Source organism: Leptodactylus fuscus, chromosome 6 (genome assembly GCF_031893055.1).
Source record: "Leptodactylus fuscus isolate aLepFus1 chromosome 6, aLepFus1.hap2, whole genome shotgun sequence".
Taxonomy (NCBI): Eukaryota; Metazoa; Chordata; class Amphibia; order Anura; family Leptodactylidae; genus Leptodactylus; species Leptodactylus fuscus.
In genome coordinates, this window is record NC_134270.1 from 131,223,707 (window position 1) to 131,240,607 (window position 16,901).

Below are 16,901 nucleotides of genomic sequence, written 5' to 3' on the forward strand. Positions count from 1 at the left end.
TCTAGCCAAATGATGAGTTTATTCTGAAGTTATTTGATTTGGTGAATAAATAAGTCTAACAGAATTAGGTTATAAAAATGTATTTTATTACATTAAGAGAAAAAGATTAAGTGCAATATACAACTGCTTTATTTTATTTTTCTGAACAGGCAGGCTGCACGCAAACAATTCTGTTCAACGATTATGAGTATTATTTAGTGGATGAAGCAGGAGCAGATAACATACACAGCAGTGATCCTCTTCTATTAATGGCAAAGGGCAACTTGAACACGAGCAGCAGATTCTTAGGGTATTCAATGTTTAACGGTTTATGTCAGGCTAGAAGGGGGGAGAAAGAAAAAGGTCAGCAAGTTAGTGAAATTGTGTCAGTCTGGTTATTCAAAAAATTCAAGGACTTGAATATTTCCAATGACTAGAACCACCTGTTTGAAGAGTTCTCAGTGTTCAGAAAAGTGCTATAGGCTCTTCACTGTTTAGAGCATAGCACTGCACTGCATATTATATAGTGTCTGTGTTAGGTATTGCACCTCAATCTTATTCACTTGAATGGGACTGAGCTACATTCATGCCATGTGACCAATGAGAGTGATGTCATATGATTGTGAATGAACACTCACCTGAGCACCACACTGTTGCTTCCAGCAGTTGATTAGATAATTTTTAGATAATTGTAATGAATGTATCAGACCTGGTGGCCTCTCACCTGGTTTGGTTGTGACAGTTGTGTCAACCGGGGAAACAGCAGAGGAATAGGGCAGGACGGCGCTCACAGGTCCAATAGATTTTATTAATAAGAAGAATTGCACTGTGCAATTCTTCTTATTAATAAAATCTATTGGACCTGTGAGCGCCGTCCTGCCCTATTCCTCTACCAACCCAATATTGACCAACACTTACATATTAAAAGATAAATAAGAGCTACACTTTATTTAAAAAGTAACTAAGTTTTCAACCAACTTCTGATTTTCTAGGAGTATTTATTTCATTAATAAATTTTGTGATCTACTTTAACAAATTGTTAATCCTAATCCTGAATTTTTTTCTTTCTTCTCTATTGATAGCTGTCCCTGCTTACACTGTACACAGGCTTGTGTGTAATGAAGAAAAAGTGAGGTTGGCGGAGGGTCACTTCAAAGAGTGACCCTCATGGGCATTACTGGACAGTATAAAACATAAAAACCTGCATCTGTTGTCTTATGAAAAAGGAGATTCTCTAAGGTTGTACCTGTTCTATATCTCTGGTTAAAAATACAGTCTGGATTGGGATATTAATATGCAGCTGTGTCTGACATTGCAGCTCATCACTATCCAAATAAATGCGGTTAAGCTAACACATACCAGACAGTCCACAGACAGATGTGGTATTCTTACTTGTGCGTCAGAGGCTCTGATTGGGTAAAACTTTTAGCCTCACATATAGATTTTTATGCATTTACACAACATTTTATGCAAATATAATTGAAGACTTCCATGACTGTAAACTGTGAGGGTACATGTGTTAATTTCAGAAACTATACAGTACACGGGTACATGATTTTTTTTTTTTTTTTTATTGAAAACTCTGAACTCTGACAGTAAAGGGGTTAAAAAGTCTGGATTAAAAACAGTGTTTGAAAAAATTAGAAAATGGGCAACATGCTTATTTTATTTATTTTCTCACTTTATCAATCTCCAGCCATTGGAACTCTTATAGACCCTGCTGGTCTCTACTCGCTGATATTGTCCAGACACAAAGGAAATGGCAGTGGTGATAAGCCTCAGCCAATAACGGTCTAATACGCCTTTTCCAGTGCATCAAGATAGGACCCAATAAGCAGTAGATTCGCAACAGCAAGGGAATGGTATTTAATTACCTTAAACCCTTTCGGCCCCTTTTCTGAAGCCATTTATCCTGATGGACAACCCTTTTAAACTCAAGAGAGCAAAATTTTTGGTGCAATCGTTTCAGTGGCACACACCAACATGAGTTATTGCTATCTAATGCGATGTAAAACATCTTGTCTAGCAGCAAGGAAAGAAAGAAAAAAGAAGTAACATACCTGTCAATAAGAGAGTCTCTCATGGTTGTGGCAATAGCGCTTGGCGGAGCTTCACTTAACTTGAATACACTTTCTATGACTGACAATTCTGTACTTGTTGTGTCCAGGCCGCAGAAAGCACACCAGTCATTGACAACCATTCCTGCTGCAATCACTTCACTACCTCGATTTACAGTACCAGCCTACCAAAAGACAAGTTAGGGTCAGTACAACAAGTGACAAGATCTGTAGTAATTCTATCCGAATATTAAAGCTACACAAGATAAAAATCAGTAATGATGCAGTTGGTCAATGAATGGATAGATCGTTTTTACAAACGATCCAACCATTAACTAAAACAAGCTGAATAGGGGAAGGGATTGTGGGATGGGACGAGGGGTGAGTGTGTGTCAGTTTAAAAATAAATACATTTATTCCGCACAAATAAGGGAAAATTACAACAAAAAAAACTTATTTTTGGCAGTCTGATGACCAAAAATTTCTAATCTGAAGGAGATAATTTTTGACAGTCGGCTGAAACAAACTGTTGCTCACAGTATTATTTTAAACGATTGTTGGACAACTTTAATCTTAAATGTATTATTAGCTTATGGCTACGTCCACATTTGCATTTACAGACTGTCACAGTGTGTAATGAAAATCTAAAGACAACTAAGTTTTATAAGTCCAAGTTTTTCGTCCAGCGGTTTCAGTTTAAAAAAAACGGACAGCCAATGGATCCCATTATAGTTAATGGGGTCCGTTGGACTCGTACATGACTACTGTTGTAACAGTCCACCTAGCCATTGCTCTGATGCTTTAACGGACCATTGTGATCTATATACACACTGATTTACACAAGTACACTTTGCAAAGGTAAACTACAAGAGAACAAACTAAAAAACAAAATAGATTTATTTATTTTTTTTTTTTTTTTAAATATATTACCACTAAGGGGACTTGGAGTAGTGAAGACAATTCATCCTGGTCTTCTATTGAGGTTTTGGGATGCACCAACCCTCCTTGATTACTAAATGCACAGTAACTGCCAACTAGAACCTGATCAGCAACAGTCTGCCTGAAAACTTCTACTTTCAGAACATCTGCTAGGATCTCTTCTGTCTCCTGAAACACAAAATAAAATAAGAAAAGAAAGTATTATTTATTATATACAAACTATTATATTTTACATAATAAATAGTATAATATAATTATACAAGGGTCCATTTACATGAAAAACGTTCTTCAGTTTTCACATGAGCAATGTTGAACATGACATATCACTCTTAGGCTTGGGGCCCAACGTTGTGGAAACACAGCTTTTTTTTCTTTTTTGTAGCAGATTTTCCTGTGGTTTTTTTTTTTTTTTTGAGCCAAAGCCAGTTAGAAGTATAAGTGCTTCCTATATATTTCATTCCTTTTGTAGTCATTCTTGGCTTTATCTCAAATAACCGCAGCAAAATCTGAAGCCAAAAAAAGCTGTGTTTCTGCAACATGGGCCCTCAGTCTAAACATGACCCTAGTTCAGTGTGCTATCAGGGTTTTTCCATTTCTGCCGCACATGCACACGACTAGAGATGAGCGAGTACTGTTCGGATCAGCCGATCCAAACAGCACGCTCCATAGAAATGAATGGATGCACCTGGTACTTCCGCTTTGACGGCGGCCGGCCGCTTAACCCCCCCGCGTGCCGGCTACATCCATTCATTTCTATGCGAACAGTACTCGCTCATCTCAACACACGACGATTTTGTGTGCAGGATGCCAGTCCGGACTACAAAACTTAGGACAGTTCCTATTTCTGTCTGGTTTTGTGGCTGGTACTTCTGTGGCCCATATTCTTTGAATGAATGGGGCATCCATGTTCTTCCTGTGCACCGACTGAGCCATTCAATCACGGCCAGGGGCCCACACACTTTAGTATGCAAGGGACCTTATTCAGTTTTTCACTTAAACTGAAGTTTGTTTTGTTTTTTTTGGGGATTTTTTTTTTTTTTTTAAACTTTAGCCAGTAAAGAGTAGCAAAGCAACAAACTAGCGGGCATTGCGTTCTTTTCACCGTTTACCAGGCAGAGCTTCGCACATTTTGTAGCTGTGAGAGAAGCACTCCTACAGAAATTTTTACTCCTTTACAGGGTCTCCTCCATTTTCCTGACAAGGGTGTGGGATGATATATGGTCATTTACACAGATTTACTGAGATAAATATGCCAGAAATCACCACCTATGAGCTAATGTAGATTTCAGTACAAACTCACAGCCCTATAAAGGTGTGCTAGCCTCATCATAAATGAGATGCACCCTCTTGCCAGTACAGAAGCTATGAAGACTTGTTGCAAACGCCAGTCTTCATTAATGTTCCCCTCTGACTATGCAACTGACACAGCATCTTATGTGTGTGTGCAGGAAACCAGTTTTTGAAGCTTTTTGTTTTCAGCAGAAAAGTTATAAGCTTTTAAAAGTTCCATGCAAATGAGTCACAAGTCCAACTAGTCACAGGTATCAAAGACCTACTTCTGCTAGTTACATTTTGACAGCGCTTACGCTAGGCTCACACTAGCGTTCGGCTTTCTTTTGTTCAGGTCTGCTTGGGATCCAAAAGAATGGAAACCTAATCCGTTTTAAGGGTGCATTCACACTGAGTAAACGCTAGCTTATTTTGTAGAGTAAAATTACACTTGTAAATTTTGCTATCCCATTGACTTCAATGACATTTTACAGGTGTATTTTTTACAGGCGTATTTTTTACAGGCGTATTTTTACACTTGTAAAAAAATATCATTGAAGTCAATGGGATAGCAAAATTTACAAGTGTAATTTTACTCTACAAAATAAGCTAGCGTTTACTCAGTGTGAATGCACCCTAAGGGAGCCTTCACACAGAGTAAACGTGCGTGTATTTTTGCAAAATACACGTGTAAAAATAACACTCCCATTGACTTCAATGACATTTTACAGGCGTATTTTTACACGTGTAAAAAATATCATTGAAGTCAATGGGAGTCTTATTTTTACACGGGTATTTTGCAAAAATACGCGCGCGTTTACTCCATGTGAAGGCTCCCTTAAAGCAGCTGCCCATGGACCCCATAGACTATAATGGGATCCGCTAGGGATTTTGCCCCAAAAAATACAAATAGAAAAATCCTGCTTTTCTCTCTACATTTTCCAAGCAGATTCAAGCTAAAGCCCTACGTCGCGGAAACGCGTCTTTTTTTTTGGTGCAGATTTTGCTGCGGTTTTTTGAGCCAAAGCCGGAAGTAGATTGAGGAGAAGAGAGAAGTATAAGAACTTCCTGTATATTTCCAACTCCTTTTGTAGCCATTCTAGACTTTGGCTCCAAAAACCGCAACTTAAAAAAAGCTGTGTTTCTGCCATGTGGGGCTTCAGCCTTAAGGACATAAACCCGAACATAAAGCAGGCGCAGGTGTGAACTTAGCTTTAGTTCCATCCTGTGAGGCATAACTGACATGTGCCTCCCAAGATCAGCTCCTCTCTAAAAGGAGCATCCAAATTTCATGATATGCAGACGCAATTGTGCCTGTTCCTACTGGCATCACGAAAATTAATAGAAAGCTACATGCAACCCAAAAGAGGCACAAAACAGAAAAACAATGTATGAGAATTCTTGCACAAATTCAGTGCTAAATCGGTCCCACTGTATCAGTTAGAGAGTCCTATTGCTATAGCGGGCTTTCATATATGGATTTTTGTAGCACCTGGCAGATCTATAAGTAATTGTCCAAAAGAGGCTTTTTCAAAGCGAGGTTAGCAGCATAAAGTGTGATTTAGTACAACAGAAGAAGAGGGCTCCAGTAATACCACTGACTTACCGATCAATGACCAGTCCAATATATAGTTTATGGATACTGGGAACTCTCCACAAGGAGATTGTGACACAATAAACTTCCTCTAGTGTTAGAAGTCTCAGCATTAGTAGTCCCAACTACAGATGTTTCTAGTTTGGCTGGTATGGGCCTATTTACATAATCTATTCCCAAGGAGATTTGCTTGATAAACAGGTCTTTATACATTGGTGTGCCTCCTCAATAAGAAACAATGCTCCTTTTGAGCTACATATGAGACATTTCATTCAGCAATCCAGTAACCATGTTCTCTACTAATAAGGGGCTGAAATCCCTTAAAATAGTACTACATGAATACTTTTACTACATGCTTGAAACGCTTGTCGTCCACTAAGCTAACTGTCCTGCATGTGCACTGGTATAAAGTATACAGTTATGCACATAATATACAGTAACACATCTTTGATTATATAATGAATGCTGACAAGTAGTTTGCTTGTGCGCCACATAAAAAAGAACCTCTCTCATTGTCTGGCACCAGCGGTATTATATAATGCAAGGACGCCGACAGTGCGTCTATGGATGAGTACGGCACCGATATGACCAGCCTCGGGGCACATAATGGGAAAGCCAATAGTGCGCAATAGAACAAACTGAACAAAAGCAGGTACCAGTCTCAAATATGCAAATTCATAAAAAATAAATAAAATTCATACCCGGTCAAGATCAGGATGTACAAGGGCCACATAGTCATTACAAGCGATGACATTTCCTAAAGCTGAGAGACGCTCCTCTACTCTCTGGATTCGCACAGAGGCTGGTAAACTGTTCCTGATGTGCTGGAGCTCTTGGTCTGTTGTGTTGTTTGGAACTAAAAGGCCATTTCGGTTTCCTAAAACAAATGTGAATAATGGTAAACAAGCAAACTGATGTCTGACTACAGACTTAGGCTGCATTCACACAGAGTAACGCCAGGCGTCATTTGTGTGTAATTTGTGTGTCTTTTACGGCCGTCATAAAACGTTTACATAGAGTTCTATAGGAAAAGACGTCCGTAATTTACTGCCGTCATTTACGGCCGTCATTACAATGACGGCCGTCTTTTCCTATAGAACTCTATGTAAACGTTTTATGACGGCCGTAAAAGACACACAAATTACACACAAATGACGCCTGGCGTTACTCTGTGTGAATGCAGCCTTAAAGTGGGAAGATTTGTTGGCTTTATCCAGTCAACAGAAACAGGTCAATACTGTGGTTTCCAGGGTTGTGTAACAACTGGAGAGCCACGTCTTGAATATTATTGCAATGAACAGTAAGAGATGCATAACTAATTCCTCTCCATGCACATGGCCCTTCACAGATAGCATACTGACACATTAATCTCGATGGGTGCATACACATGCCCTTGTATGGGCCTGTTTATGTGACAGTGTGGCTCACAAGACAATGGAGCCATAAAGGCACATGGATGATATCCACTGCCATTCAATCATGGCCCAGCTACATGCACAGTCGTGTGCCTCTAGCTTTACAATAGTGTATGGTATGTTGCGATATATGCTTGTGTATGACATGTAAATGCTAGTTCAGTGCATACCTACACACATTCTTCCAATGATTCTGCATCCAGCTATTGATGCATGCACAACTGGTATGGTCTCGGAAAGTTCTCCTTCAAATACACTGCAAGAGAAATATTCAGAATTAAAGCAACTTTTGTTGAGTGGTGTAAAACATTTTTTATACATGGTGGTAGTATGAACGCGGAGCCATCAAAACCTACCATTTTCATAACAGATATGAATCCTTATTCTATTAGATCTATTTAGTATATATACCACCCAAGGGTTGTTTGTTTTTTAATATAATATTTAGATTGTGAGTTCTATATGGGACAGCGACTGACAGAGTTCTGTAAAACGCTGCGGAATGTGATGGCGCTATATAAGAAATCTAAATGAAATAAATAAATAATATTATAGAACATGTCTTGTCTTTGTCCGTTTTTCCAGTCTGGTAGACCAAATACAAGTCTATGGGATCTGTGTTTAACATAACTCTTTTTGTGTGGTGTATCAGATTCACTGACGTTAAAAACAGATGAGTTGGTTGGATCAAAAATAAATAAAGTGTTTTTTGTTTAGATTTTTCAGATAGTAAAAAAACAGATGCTAAAAACCAGCACGGCCAGAAAACTAATGCAAAATAAGTGACACTGCTTGAAAATGGAGATTAAAAACTGACAGTTTGATCCAATTTTTATGCTTAGCATTTGGGTTTCTGTCCTTTGGGTCCATGTGAAGACCCAAAAGACAAACACTGTCCACTTAAAAAGCAGTTACCCACAAACCCTATAGACTATATGATTTTAGATTTTAGGCAGATTCAACAGTGAAGTCTCCAACAATAGTGTGAAGTCAGCCTTAAAGGGTTATTCCCATGTAAATAATTATTATAAAATTTGTATATAATTAAAAGTTAAACATTTTTGCAAATATAAGTAATTAAACATTTTGCAGAGTTTTAAAGATTTTATCTAGCTATCTTGTGGTCACAGTCTTGTCTTGATCGGTTAGCAGTGGATACGACCTTTCCAAGGTCAGAAAATCAGCCATGATTTCCTTATTGTGGCCGGGATATCTTCTGATACATGTAGTGTCCCTGCCTGATAACCCAGGTACAATAAGGAAATCATAGCTGGGATCCTGACAAGTCCCAGACCATGGAAAATTTCTGCATTAGTGGTCGTAACCATTGGTAACCAATCAAGACAACAGACGTCACCACTAAGAAAGTTAGAGATAATTTTTAAACCTTTGCAGAATTTTTAATTACTTATATTTAACTTTTAATTATCTACAAATATAGATATGATTATGTACATGGGAATACCGTATTTTACGGACTATAAGGCGCACTGGACTATAAGCCGCATTGCCCATGAGCGCCTTATAGTCCGTCTCGGTTCATATATAAGGCGCACCGGACTATAAGCCGCAGTCCAGTGCGCATTATATGTTATTGAAAGCGGCGGCAGGCAGACTTTGCCAGCGGCCGCTTAACCCCCCGCGTGCCAGCCGCTTCTATTGGAAGCGCTCGGCAGGCGAGGAGGGGCTCTATCAGCAAAATCATGCTGATAGAGCCCAACCGTAAACGTTAGGTTAAACTACCCCCCCCCGTTTTAAAATAAAAGCCTGAAACAGAATGTCAAACTTACCGAGCGGTGTAGGGTGGGCGGGCATTCAGGCCTCCTCTTCCTCCGATGTTCCGTCCTCCTCCGGCGCTCGCAAGCTGATAATGGCCAGGGCACATGCGCAGTAGAAGCATTATGATATTGCACATGCGCCCCGGCCATTATCAGCGAGCGCCGGAGGAGAAGGACGGAACATCGGAGGCAGAGGAGGCCTGAATGCCCACCCGCCCGCCCTGCACCGCTGGGTAAGTTTCACGTTCTGTTTCAGGCCGGCGTGACAGCAGGGCTGCCGGACACTTCCTATTCATTTCTATGGGAGCCGACATGCGAGCGCTCCCCATAGAAATGAATGGACTGCTTTTTTCCATTCATTTCTATAGGGAGCGCTCGCATGCCTGCTCCCATAGAAATGAATAGGAAGTGTCCGGCAGCCCTGCTGTAACGCCGGCGTGTACGGCTGTGATACACGCCGGCGTTCGGTAGTGTGAATGCACCCTTACGGTGCCTTTTATGTATGTATGGAAGCGGCACGCAGTCTTTGCCGCCGCTTCCATCCATATATAAGCCGCACCGGACTATAAGCCGCACTTACGATTTCTGAGGAAATCGTAGGTTTTTATGTGCGGCTTATAGTCCGGAAAATACGGTACTCCTTTAAATGTGCTCATTACACTGTTGTGTGCATTTAGCCTGTGTTAAGTAAGTTACTCCTATTTTTCCAATCCACACCTGGTTTTGGCTCTAAAAACTGCATGTGTACACATGAACATGTAAAGGCACCCTCAGTATGTCAGTTACCGACACACCTTAGTTAACAGCCTTTAATTAAAGTGGGTGGCTTCTTATTAAAAATGTGCTTGGTGCAAGCCTGACAGAGGGAATTCTTGTATGGAACAAACATCTTTGCACTGAAGATGGTATAGTTGAACAAATGACCACTTCCCTTAAATTTTTTGAGATATCTTTGTTCCCTTACCATGAAAGGAATAAATACCGTATTTTACGGACTATAAGGCGCACTGGACTATAAGCCGCATTGCCCTTGAGCGCCTTATAGTCCGTCTCGGTTCATATATAAGGCGCACCGGACTATAAGCCGCAGTCCGGTGCGCATTATATGTTATTGAAAGCGGCGGCAGGCAGACTTTGCCAGCGGCCGCTTAACCCCCCGCGTGCCAGCCGCTTCTATTGGAAGCGCTCGGCAGGCGAGGAGGGGCTCTATCAGCAAAATCATGCTGATAGAGCCCAACCGTAAAAGTTAGATTAAACTGACTGCCCGCCCGCCCTGCACCGCTCGGTAAGTTTCACGTTCTGTTTCAGGCCGGCGTGACAGCAGGGCTGCCGGACACTTCCCATTCATTTCTATGGGAGCCGGGATGCGAGCGCTCCCCATAGAAATGAATGGGAAGTGTCTGTCCATTCATTTTTATGGGGAGCGCTCGCATGCCGGCTCCCATAGAAATGAATGGGAAGTGTCTGTCCATTCATTTCTATGGGGAGCGCTTGCATGCCGGCTCCCATAGAAATGAATAGGAAGTGTCCGGCAGCCCTGCTGTAACGCCGGCGTGTACTGCTGTGATACACGCTGGCGTTCCGTAGTGTGAATTCACCCTTACGGTGCCTTTTATGTATGTATGGAAGCGGCACGCAGACTTTGCCGCCGCTTCCATCCATATATAAGGCGCACCGGACTATAAGCCGCACTTACGATTTCTGAGGAAATCGTAGGTTTTTATGTGCGCCTTATAGTCCGGAAAATACGGTATATGGAAATTTAAGAGGCAACATGTACTCAATAGTAATAGTAGTAGAGGACTAAGGTTCTACAGATACAGAGTGGAAGGAAAAGGTAAATGGCATTCTATCCATCACTCCAATCAGAACATTTCTCTCCACATTTTTCGGGCAGACCCCATTAGGGATAGTACACACAGGGGCAAAGAGGCTGATTTTGACAGCGGATTTCACTTCAAAATCAGCCCCTTTACAATAGTATGTAGACTGCTAGCTTTTTTTTTTTTTTCTGCTAGCAGAAAAAAAGAAGCGACATGACCTTTCTTTAGGCGTTTTCTGCTTGAAGAAAGCAATAGAAGTGAATGGGAGGCAAAAAACGCTCGTTTTTTTCTGCACATTTTTTTTCGGCCCATTCACTTTACGAGAGGGGAAAACAGCCTGGCTTTTTATGAAGCGGTTTTTACAAAAAAAAAAAAAAAAAAGCTTAAAAATTAAGCTATAAAAAGCGCGGCAAGGTCCAAAAAAAGCTTCCTAATTAGGAAGCGTTTTTTTCCGGTGCCAAAATAAGCCACACGTAATTATCGTGTGAACTGAGCCTTATAATCTATGAGGTCCGCAGGTATCTTTTTTTTTTTTTTAAGCGGATTAAGTTCCCATTTGTGGGACCCAAACAGACCCCATGAACAGAAACCTGAACGCAGGTATGACCCTAGTGTAAGGCTTCACACACAGGAATGACTATGAATCCTGAAGGATTATGGAGTATGTCCTATCAAATCTATGAAAATGGGTCAGAATCATCCAGCAAGTCACCCAAGTACCTTGCGGCAAAAACTGAAACCCTATCATAGTCATATGCATAAAAGCAGAGATCAGGAAATGGTACAACTCCTTCCTCTTGATAAGGAACTATAATCCCAGTGTGAAATTTTCTAAACATTGATGATACACACAGAGCGAGCTTTCAACAACAGCATAGTGCATGCACAGTGGGACCATCAAAGGCCCGATGACATGCAGCACACATAGCACAATCTCTCAGAGTAGGTCCTGGGACTCTTTTCATAACTGAGTGCAGCTTTGATAGTTTCCGATTTTACAAGTCAAACATGTAAGGGGGTGTTCACACTAGCGTCAGTGTCCGACAGGTAGTGTCCGCTGCTAATGTCCATTCAAAATCTTGCATGGACATTAGCAGCGGACACTAGCTGTGTCCGTGACATTTTTCATTCATTTTTCAGTAGACTTTTTTTCTACAATACGCAGATTTTAAACAATATATCAGTCACTTTGCTGGTACAGGGAGAACACCATTACCATACTTACGTTTATCACCAGTTGATTTATTTCAGTTAGCAGAATATTTTCTAGTGCATTCTACTGTAAATTGTTCATCATGTGAACATACTTTTACACTATATCATATTGGGGAAAAAAAAGAAGTATGTGAACATAAACCTGTCGTGTGTCAATGTTACTCTTTAGGCTGGTCTTACACGACCGTAGTTTAAGTCCGCAATTGAGGGTTTTCAATTGCGGACACATTATACTCAATGCGGCCTCTTACACCACCGGATATTTTAACCGTGGTGTGCCGGGCCGCAACCGAGGTACACTCTTTTTAGAACATGTCCGTAATGGCTGCAATTCACGGACTCGTCCATAGAACTCTATGGGAGAGTGCGGCAGGTCACGGACATCTGCGGAGTGTAAGTTGATGATCAGCAACTTGCGGACCGTAAAAGCATTACGGTCGTGTAAGATCAGCCTTAGGCTTCTGTCAGGTCAAAGGGGATGTTCATGAGTCATATTTCGGTCGTTACAGCTAGTCACGTGATTACATTACCCAACAGCTCTACCTCAATAGTAGCAATGTTAGAGACACCTGATGTCACCCGTGGCTATAAATAGCACTTTATACACACACCCCATTACCAAATGGTACCCAGATCATCCCTCAGCTTTGGGAACATTCTCTAGATCAATCATTCGCTAATCAGAAAATGAAGACACCCTTTTAATTTTTGTCTGCTCTGCCTATAGCCACCATGACACGTGACTAACATGACATCATCAGGTTCGGATAAGTCCATAAAGTGTAGCGATAAGTCACCCACCTGTAAAAGTTCTCGGAGCCTCCGATGGCCACCAGGCAATAGGTGTTTGTTAGCTTAGCGAAGCAACCGATCTCATTGTTGTTCTCAAAAGAGGCGCGGACTGCCATGACTGGTCAACACTGGATCTTGTCACTAGAATAAACACAGAAGACACGCTGACTCCATATATTCCCGTCTCCCGGGCTTGTCTGCATTTACCCGGCTTCTACCATATGAGTACTCGCCGCGGCCTTACCTCTCAACCTCACCGATCACTCTTCCAACTTCCCGTCCTGCACCAAACACGTGGCTAGGCTGCGAATTGGTTTCACTTCCGGGTGGCGCCGCGTTGTCAGACAGTGTCACGAGCGTAGCCAATAGGAAGCGGTCGTGGAGATGACGCGTTAAACGAGTGACTCCATATTTAGTGAGGCTGTTGCCAGTAGTATCATTCTGTAGTCACCAACTTGTTTAGGTTGCTATGGCCGCATCATTGTACAGCTGTCCCTCGTGGTTATACGTTTAAAGCTACCAGGCATTCATTGAATGGCTTGTCCCATAATCGACACCTATCACCTCTCCCAGCCACTGTCACCTACCACATAGTGCTGCAAATGTGGTAACACGAATACAATTCATACCCTTGCTATAGCTCATAGCCATTAGATTGTGAAAAAAATTAAGTTTTTATTTAATATTCAATTTAGGTAGTTGGAGTCCTGGGGGGCGTTACCATAGATCCTCGAGCACCTCTGAGAACACAGCTCTTAAGAGTTTAGTCCCAGGGCACTTGACCATTGTTAGAGTTAAGATGCCATCTTTTATCATTTGACTCCATTTTGTCTGTCCTCCATCTTGTCTTCCCTAACAGCCATGTTTTAACTCACTAAAAGACTTTTGCTGAAAGATCAGCCTTGAGACAATCTTCAAGATTTAAGATAGTATTTTCTGGGCGCTTAGCCATGTTTCTGGATGTGTGGCGTTTCAGACCCCGGAGCATAATAATTACATAATAACATTAAAAAAAAACACTGTTACTAACCTATCTTCGGCTCCGCTGCAGTCCTCGGTGGTGTCGGCCATCTTCTATGACATCCGGGACGTCACATGACCCGGACGCAGACCCCGGTCGTGTGACGTCAGGGAGAGTCACAGAAGCTTGCCAGAAGAGAAGCCTGCCCGGAGAGGTAAGTAATACAGTGTTTTATGTTGCTTACCTCCCCTGGACCTCCGATTATTATACTCGGGGGTCTGAAAAGACCTCCAAGTATAACAATGATGTTTGTGGGGCCCATGGTGTCACTTACCGATCACGGCCCCTGCCAGGATCGGTAAGTAAATAGGGCCCGTAACCATCTAGAGTAACTCCAGCCGGTAACGGCCTATTAAGAAAAAAAATGCAGCGGTAGCGACTGTCGCCGGGCCCTTAATGTCCGAGGCCCTGTGGCAGCCGCTACCCCTGCTACCCGGTAGTTACGCTAAGTGTCTGAGCACTTTAGATGCTTCGATCATGTTTAATTACAGCACCTGTGTTAACATTTGCGATCGGTGTCGGCACCAATTGCGGCTGTTAAAGGGTGCATTCACACTGAGTAAATGCTAGCTTATTTTGTAGAGTAAAATTACACTTGTAAATTTTGCTATCCCATTGACTTCAATGATATTTTTTTACAAGTGTAAAAATACGCCTGTAAAAAATACACCTGTAAAAATACGCCTGTAAAATGTCATTGAAGTCAATGGGATAGCAAAATTTACAAGTATAATTTTACTCTACAAAATAAGCTAGCGTTTACTCAGTGTGAATGCACCCTTAGAATTGGGTGCTGGCTGTGTTATACAACTGGAATCTGCTGTGTATGGAGAGGGCTCAGCTCCTGAGCCCTCTACATGCTGAGCCTCATTCCTAATCACCTACGTGTAAGTGATCTTGAGTGACTGGGGGCAACTGGAGGGGGACATTAAACTGTGGAGGTAGCTGAAGGGGGAAATTAAACTGTTGGGTAGCTGGAGGGAGACTGTGAGTATATATTATGCTGTGGGTTTACCAGGATAGATGGACATTATAATGTGGGGACATATCATGTTAGGGTTTGGATAAACCAAAGTAGAATCAAAGTGGAAGTGGGTGAGGATAAATTTGCTGTACATTGTGTCCTACTTCAAAAGTTGGCAGGTACAATGAGAGAGTGCACAAGTAGCAGTTTCACCTGGGCTTTTGTATCTGAGGGAGGCCTAAAGGCCAAATTTACAGAGTTTTTCTAATGTTTTACTACATTAAAAAATAAACTTAGTATTTTTTATTACTCTGTCACTTTTAAGTTTTAGCAGTTTATTAATCTTTTTTTGAAAATACAACAAATATGACAAAGAACAACGTGAAATCGGACCAAAAGGCCTGTAATACAAAGCAGCCATAGCATGTGCTCATGTAAATCAGGAACCTGGACACAGTAAGGAGAGATCATTTTTCGGTCACTTTTTATTCATTCTTATGGTATTTACCATGTGGGATAAATAATGTGATAGTATAATATTTTGTACATTTATGCACTGTATAGAGCGCGCTCAGTATGCTCCCTGCATTCCTGAGATATACAGGTAAGTCCCCGTTCAGTATGCGGTTAATAACTGAGTCAGTGCAAGGCTCAGGCTCTAATAAAACTATTAGTAGTTGTGGATAAATACCTATTTGCATAGAGTAGAAAACAAGCCGGTTCTGTCTCCCTCCACAAAGAAGTAGAAAAATTACAGTATTTTGGGAATAAAGAAAAAACTGGCCAATTGCTGTGGGCTCACTGGTACGCTGGCAGAAGCAGTGCATACAGTTACCTGTAGATGGTGCTGTATAAATCTTTCTTGGCATCTCGTAAGTGATTGCAGGTTAATTTTTGTTTATAACTGCCTATAGCAAGCAATGAATATTCAAAAAATTCCACAGACCCTGATAACTTCAGCTTGTGTGCTGTCCGAGGTTGATCCACTTTTCACGTCTGTGAAAAACAGATCAACTTTTTTTTGTTTCATGTTCTATATTTTGTATGTCCGTGAAAAACAGATGACACACAGATGTCACTTGATTTTTGACAGCCCCATAGACTTTCTTTGGTGTGATGCATCAGTGAAAAAAAAGACACGTGCTTCTGTTGTTTTATTGCAGATCCAAGGTCCACTAAAAAGCTTAGATGTGAGAATAAACACTTTGAAATGAATGGATACGTTTGGCATGCACATTTTTCTGTGGACACCGCACATATGTGAAATGCGGACATGTAAATATGCCAGATTTGTCAAGCAACACCAGACATTTTGATAAATCTGGTGACGTGTATTTTAAAGGGGCTCTAATATTGGGAAAAGTCATTAAATTTAATGCTGCCATGTGAGGTCCATTAATAAAACAGACCTCACATGGCAATTAATAACTTTTGCATGACTGTAGCTCGAGTTTAAGGCTGAGGCCCCATGTTGCGGAAATGCAGCTTTTTTTGTTGCAGATTTCGCTCCGTTTTTTGAGCAAAAGCCAAGAATGGCTACAAATGGAATGGGAAATATATAGGAAGCTCCTTATACTTCTACCTTGTCCTCAATCCACTCCTGGCTTTGGCGCAAAAAACTGCAGCAAAATCTGCAACAAAAAAGCTGCATTTCCGCAACGTGAGGCCGTATGCTAAGGGTCAGTTCACACGTGAACAAAGGGGCGGATTTTGACAGCGGATTTCGCTTCAAAATCCGCCCCTTTACAATGGTGGTCTATGCAGGTGGTCTTCCGCCTAGCGGCAGCACCCTCCTGTGTCGGCTCATTCATTTGAGCTGACATAGGAGGGGAAAGCCGCGACTGCGATGGTCGCGGCAGGCGGGTTTTGATCAGAGAGAGACTTGGCTCGCTGCATCTCTCTCTGTGTCAAAACTTGCGTGGGCGCCCCACATGTGAACTGACCCTAAGTTTGCACTGTTTATCTTTTAAACAGCTTAGTAAATCTGCCCCATTGTCTGCATTGAGACATTTAAATAGTACTAAATGGAAACAAAGGCAGATATGGTGGTCTATA

At 41.5% G+C, this 16,901-nt stretch overlaps 1 protein-coding gene across 1 annotated transcript; it reads right to left on the minus strand.

Moving 5' to 3' along the window:
* Window positions 1-79: 79 nt before the first annotated feature.
* Window positions 80-13,196, minus strand: EIF6 (eukaryotic translation initiation factor 6). The gene is made up of 7 exons (XM_075277219.1): window positions 13,106-13,196; window positions 12,871-13,002; window positions 7,424-7,509; window positions 6,540-6,715; window positions 2,967-3,143; window positions 2,040-2,221; window positions 80-318 (listed from the first exon to the last, which is right to left on the minus strand). The coding sequence occupies exons 2-7, from the start codon at window positions 12,975-12,977 to the stop codon at window positions 309-311; spliced, it is 738 nt and encodes a 245-aa protein (XP_075133320.1). The 5' UTR covers window positions 12,978-13,002; window positions 13,106-13,196; the 3' UTR covers window positions 80-308.
* Window positions 13,197-16,901: the final 3,705 nt, after the last annotated feature.

What these genes read in the sequence shown, in the direction of transcription:
- EIF6 (XM_075277219.1), bottom strand. Translation starts at nt 12,977, where the DNA reads ATGGCAGTCCGCGCCTCTTTTGAGAACAACAATGAGATCGGTTGCTTC. An exon ending in CATTGGAAGAATGTGTGTAG is followed by an intron (nt 6,716 to 7,423) that starts GTATGCACTGAA and finishes CATTTGTTTTAG; the next exon opens with GAAACCGAAATGGCCTTTTA. An exon ending in TACTCCAAGTCCCCTTAGTG is followed by an intron (nt 2,222 to 2,966) that starts GTAATATATTTA and finishes GTCTTTTGGTAG; the next exon opens with GCTGGTACTGTAAATCGAGG.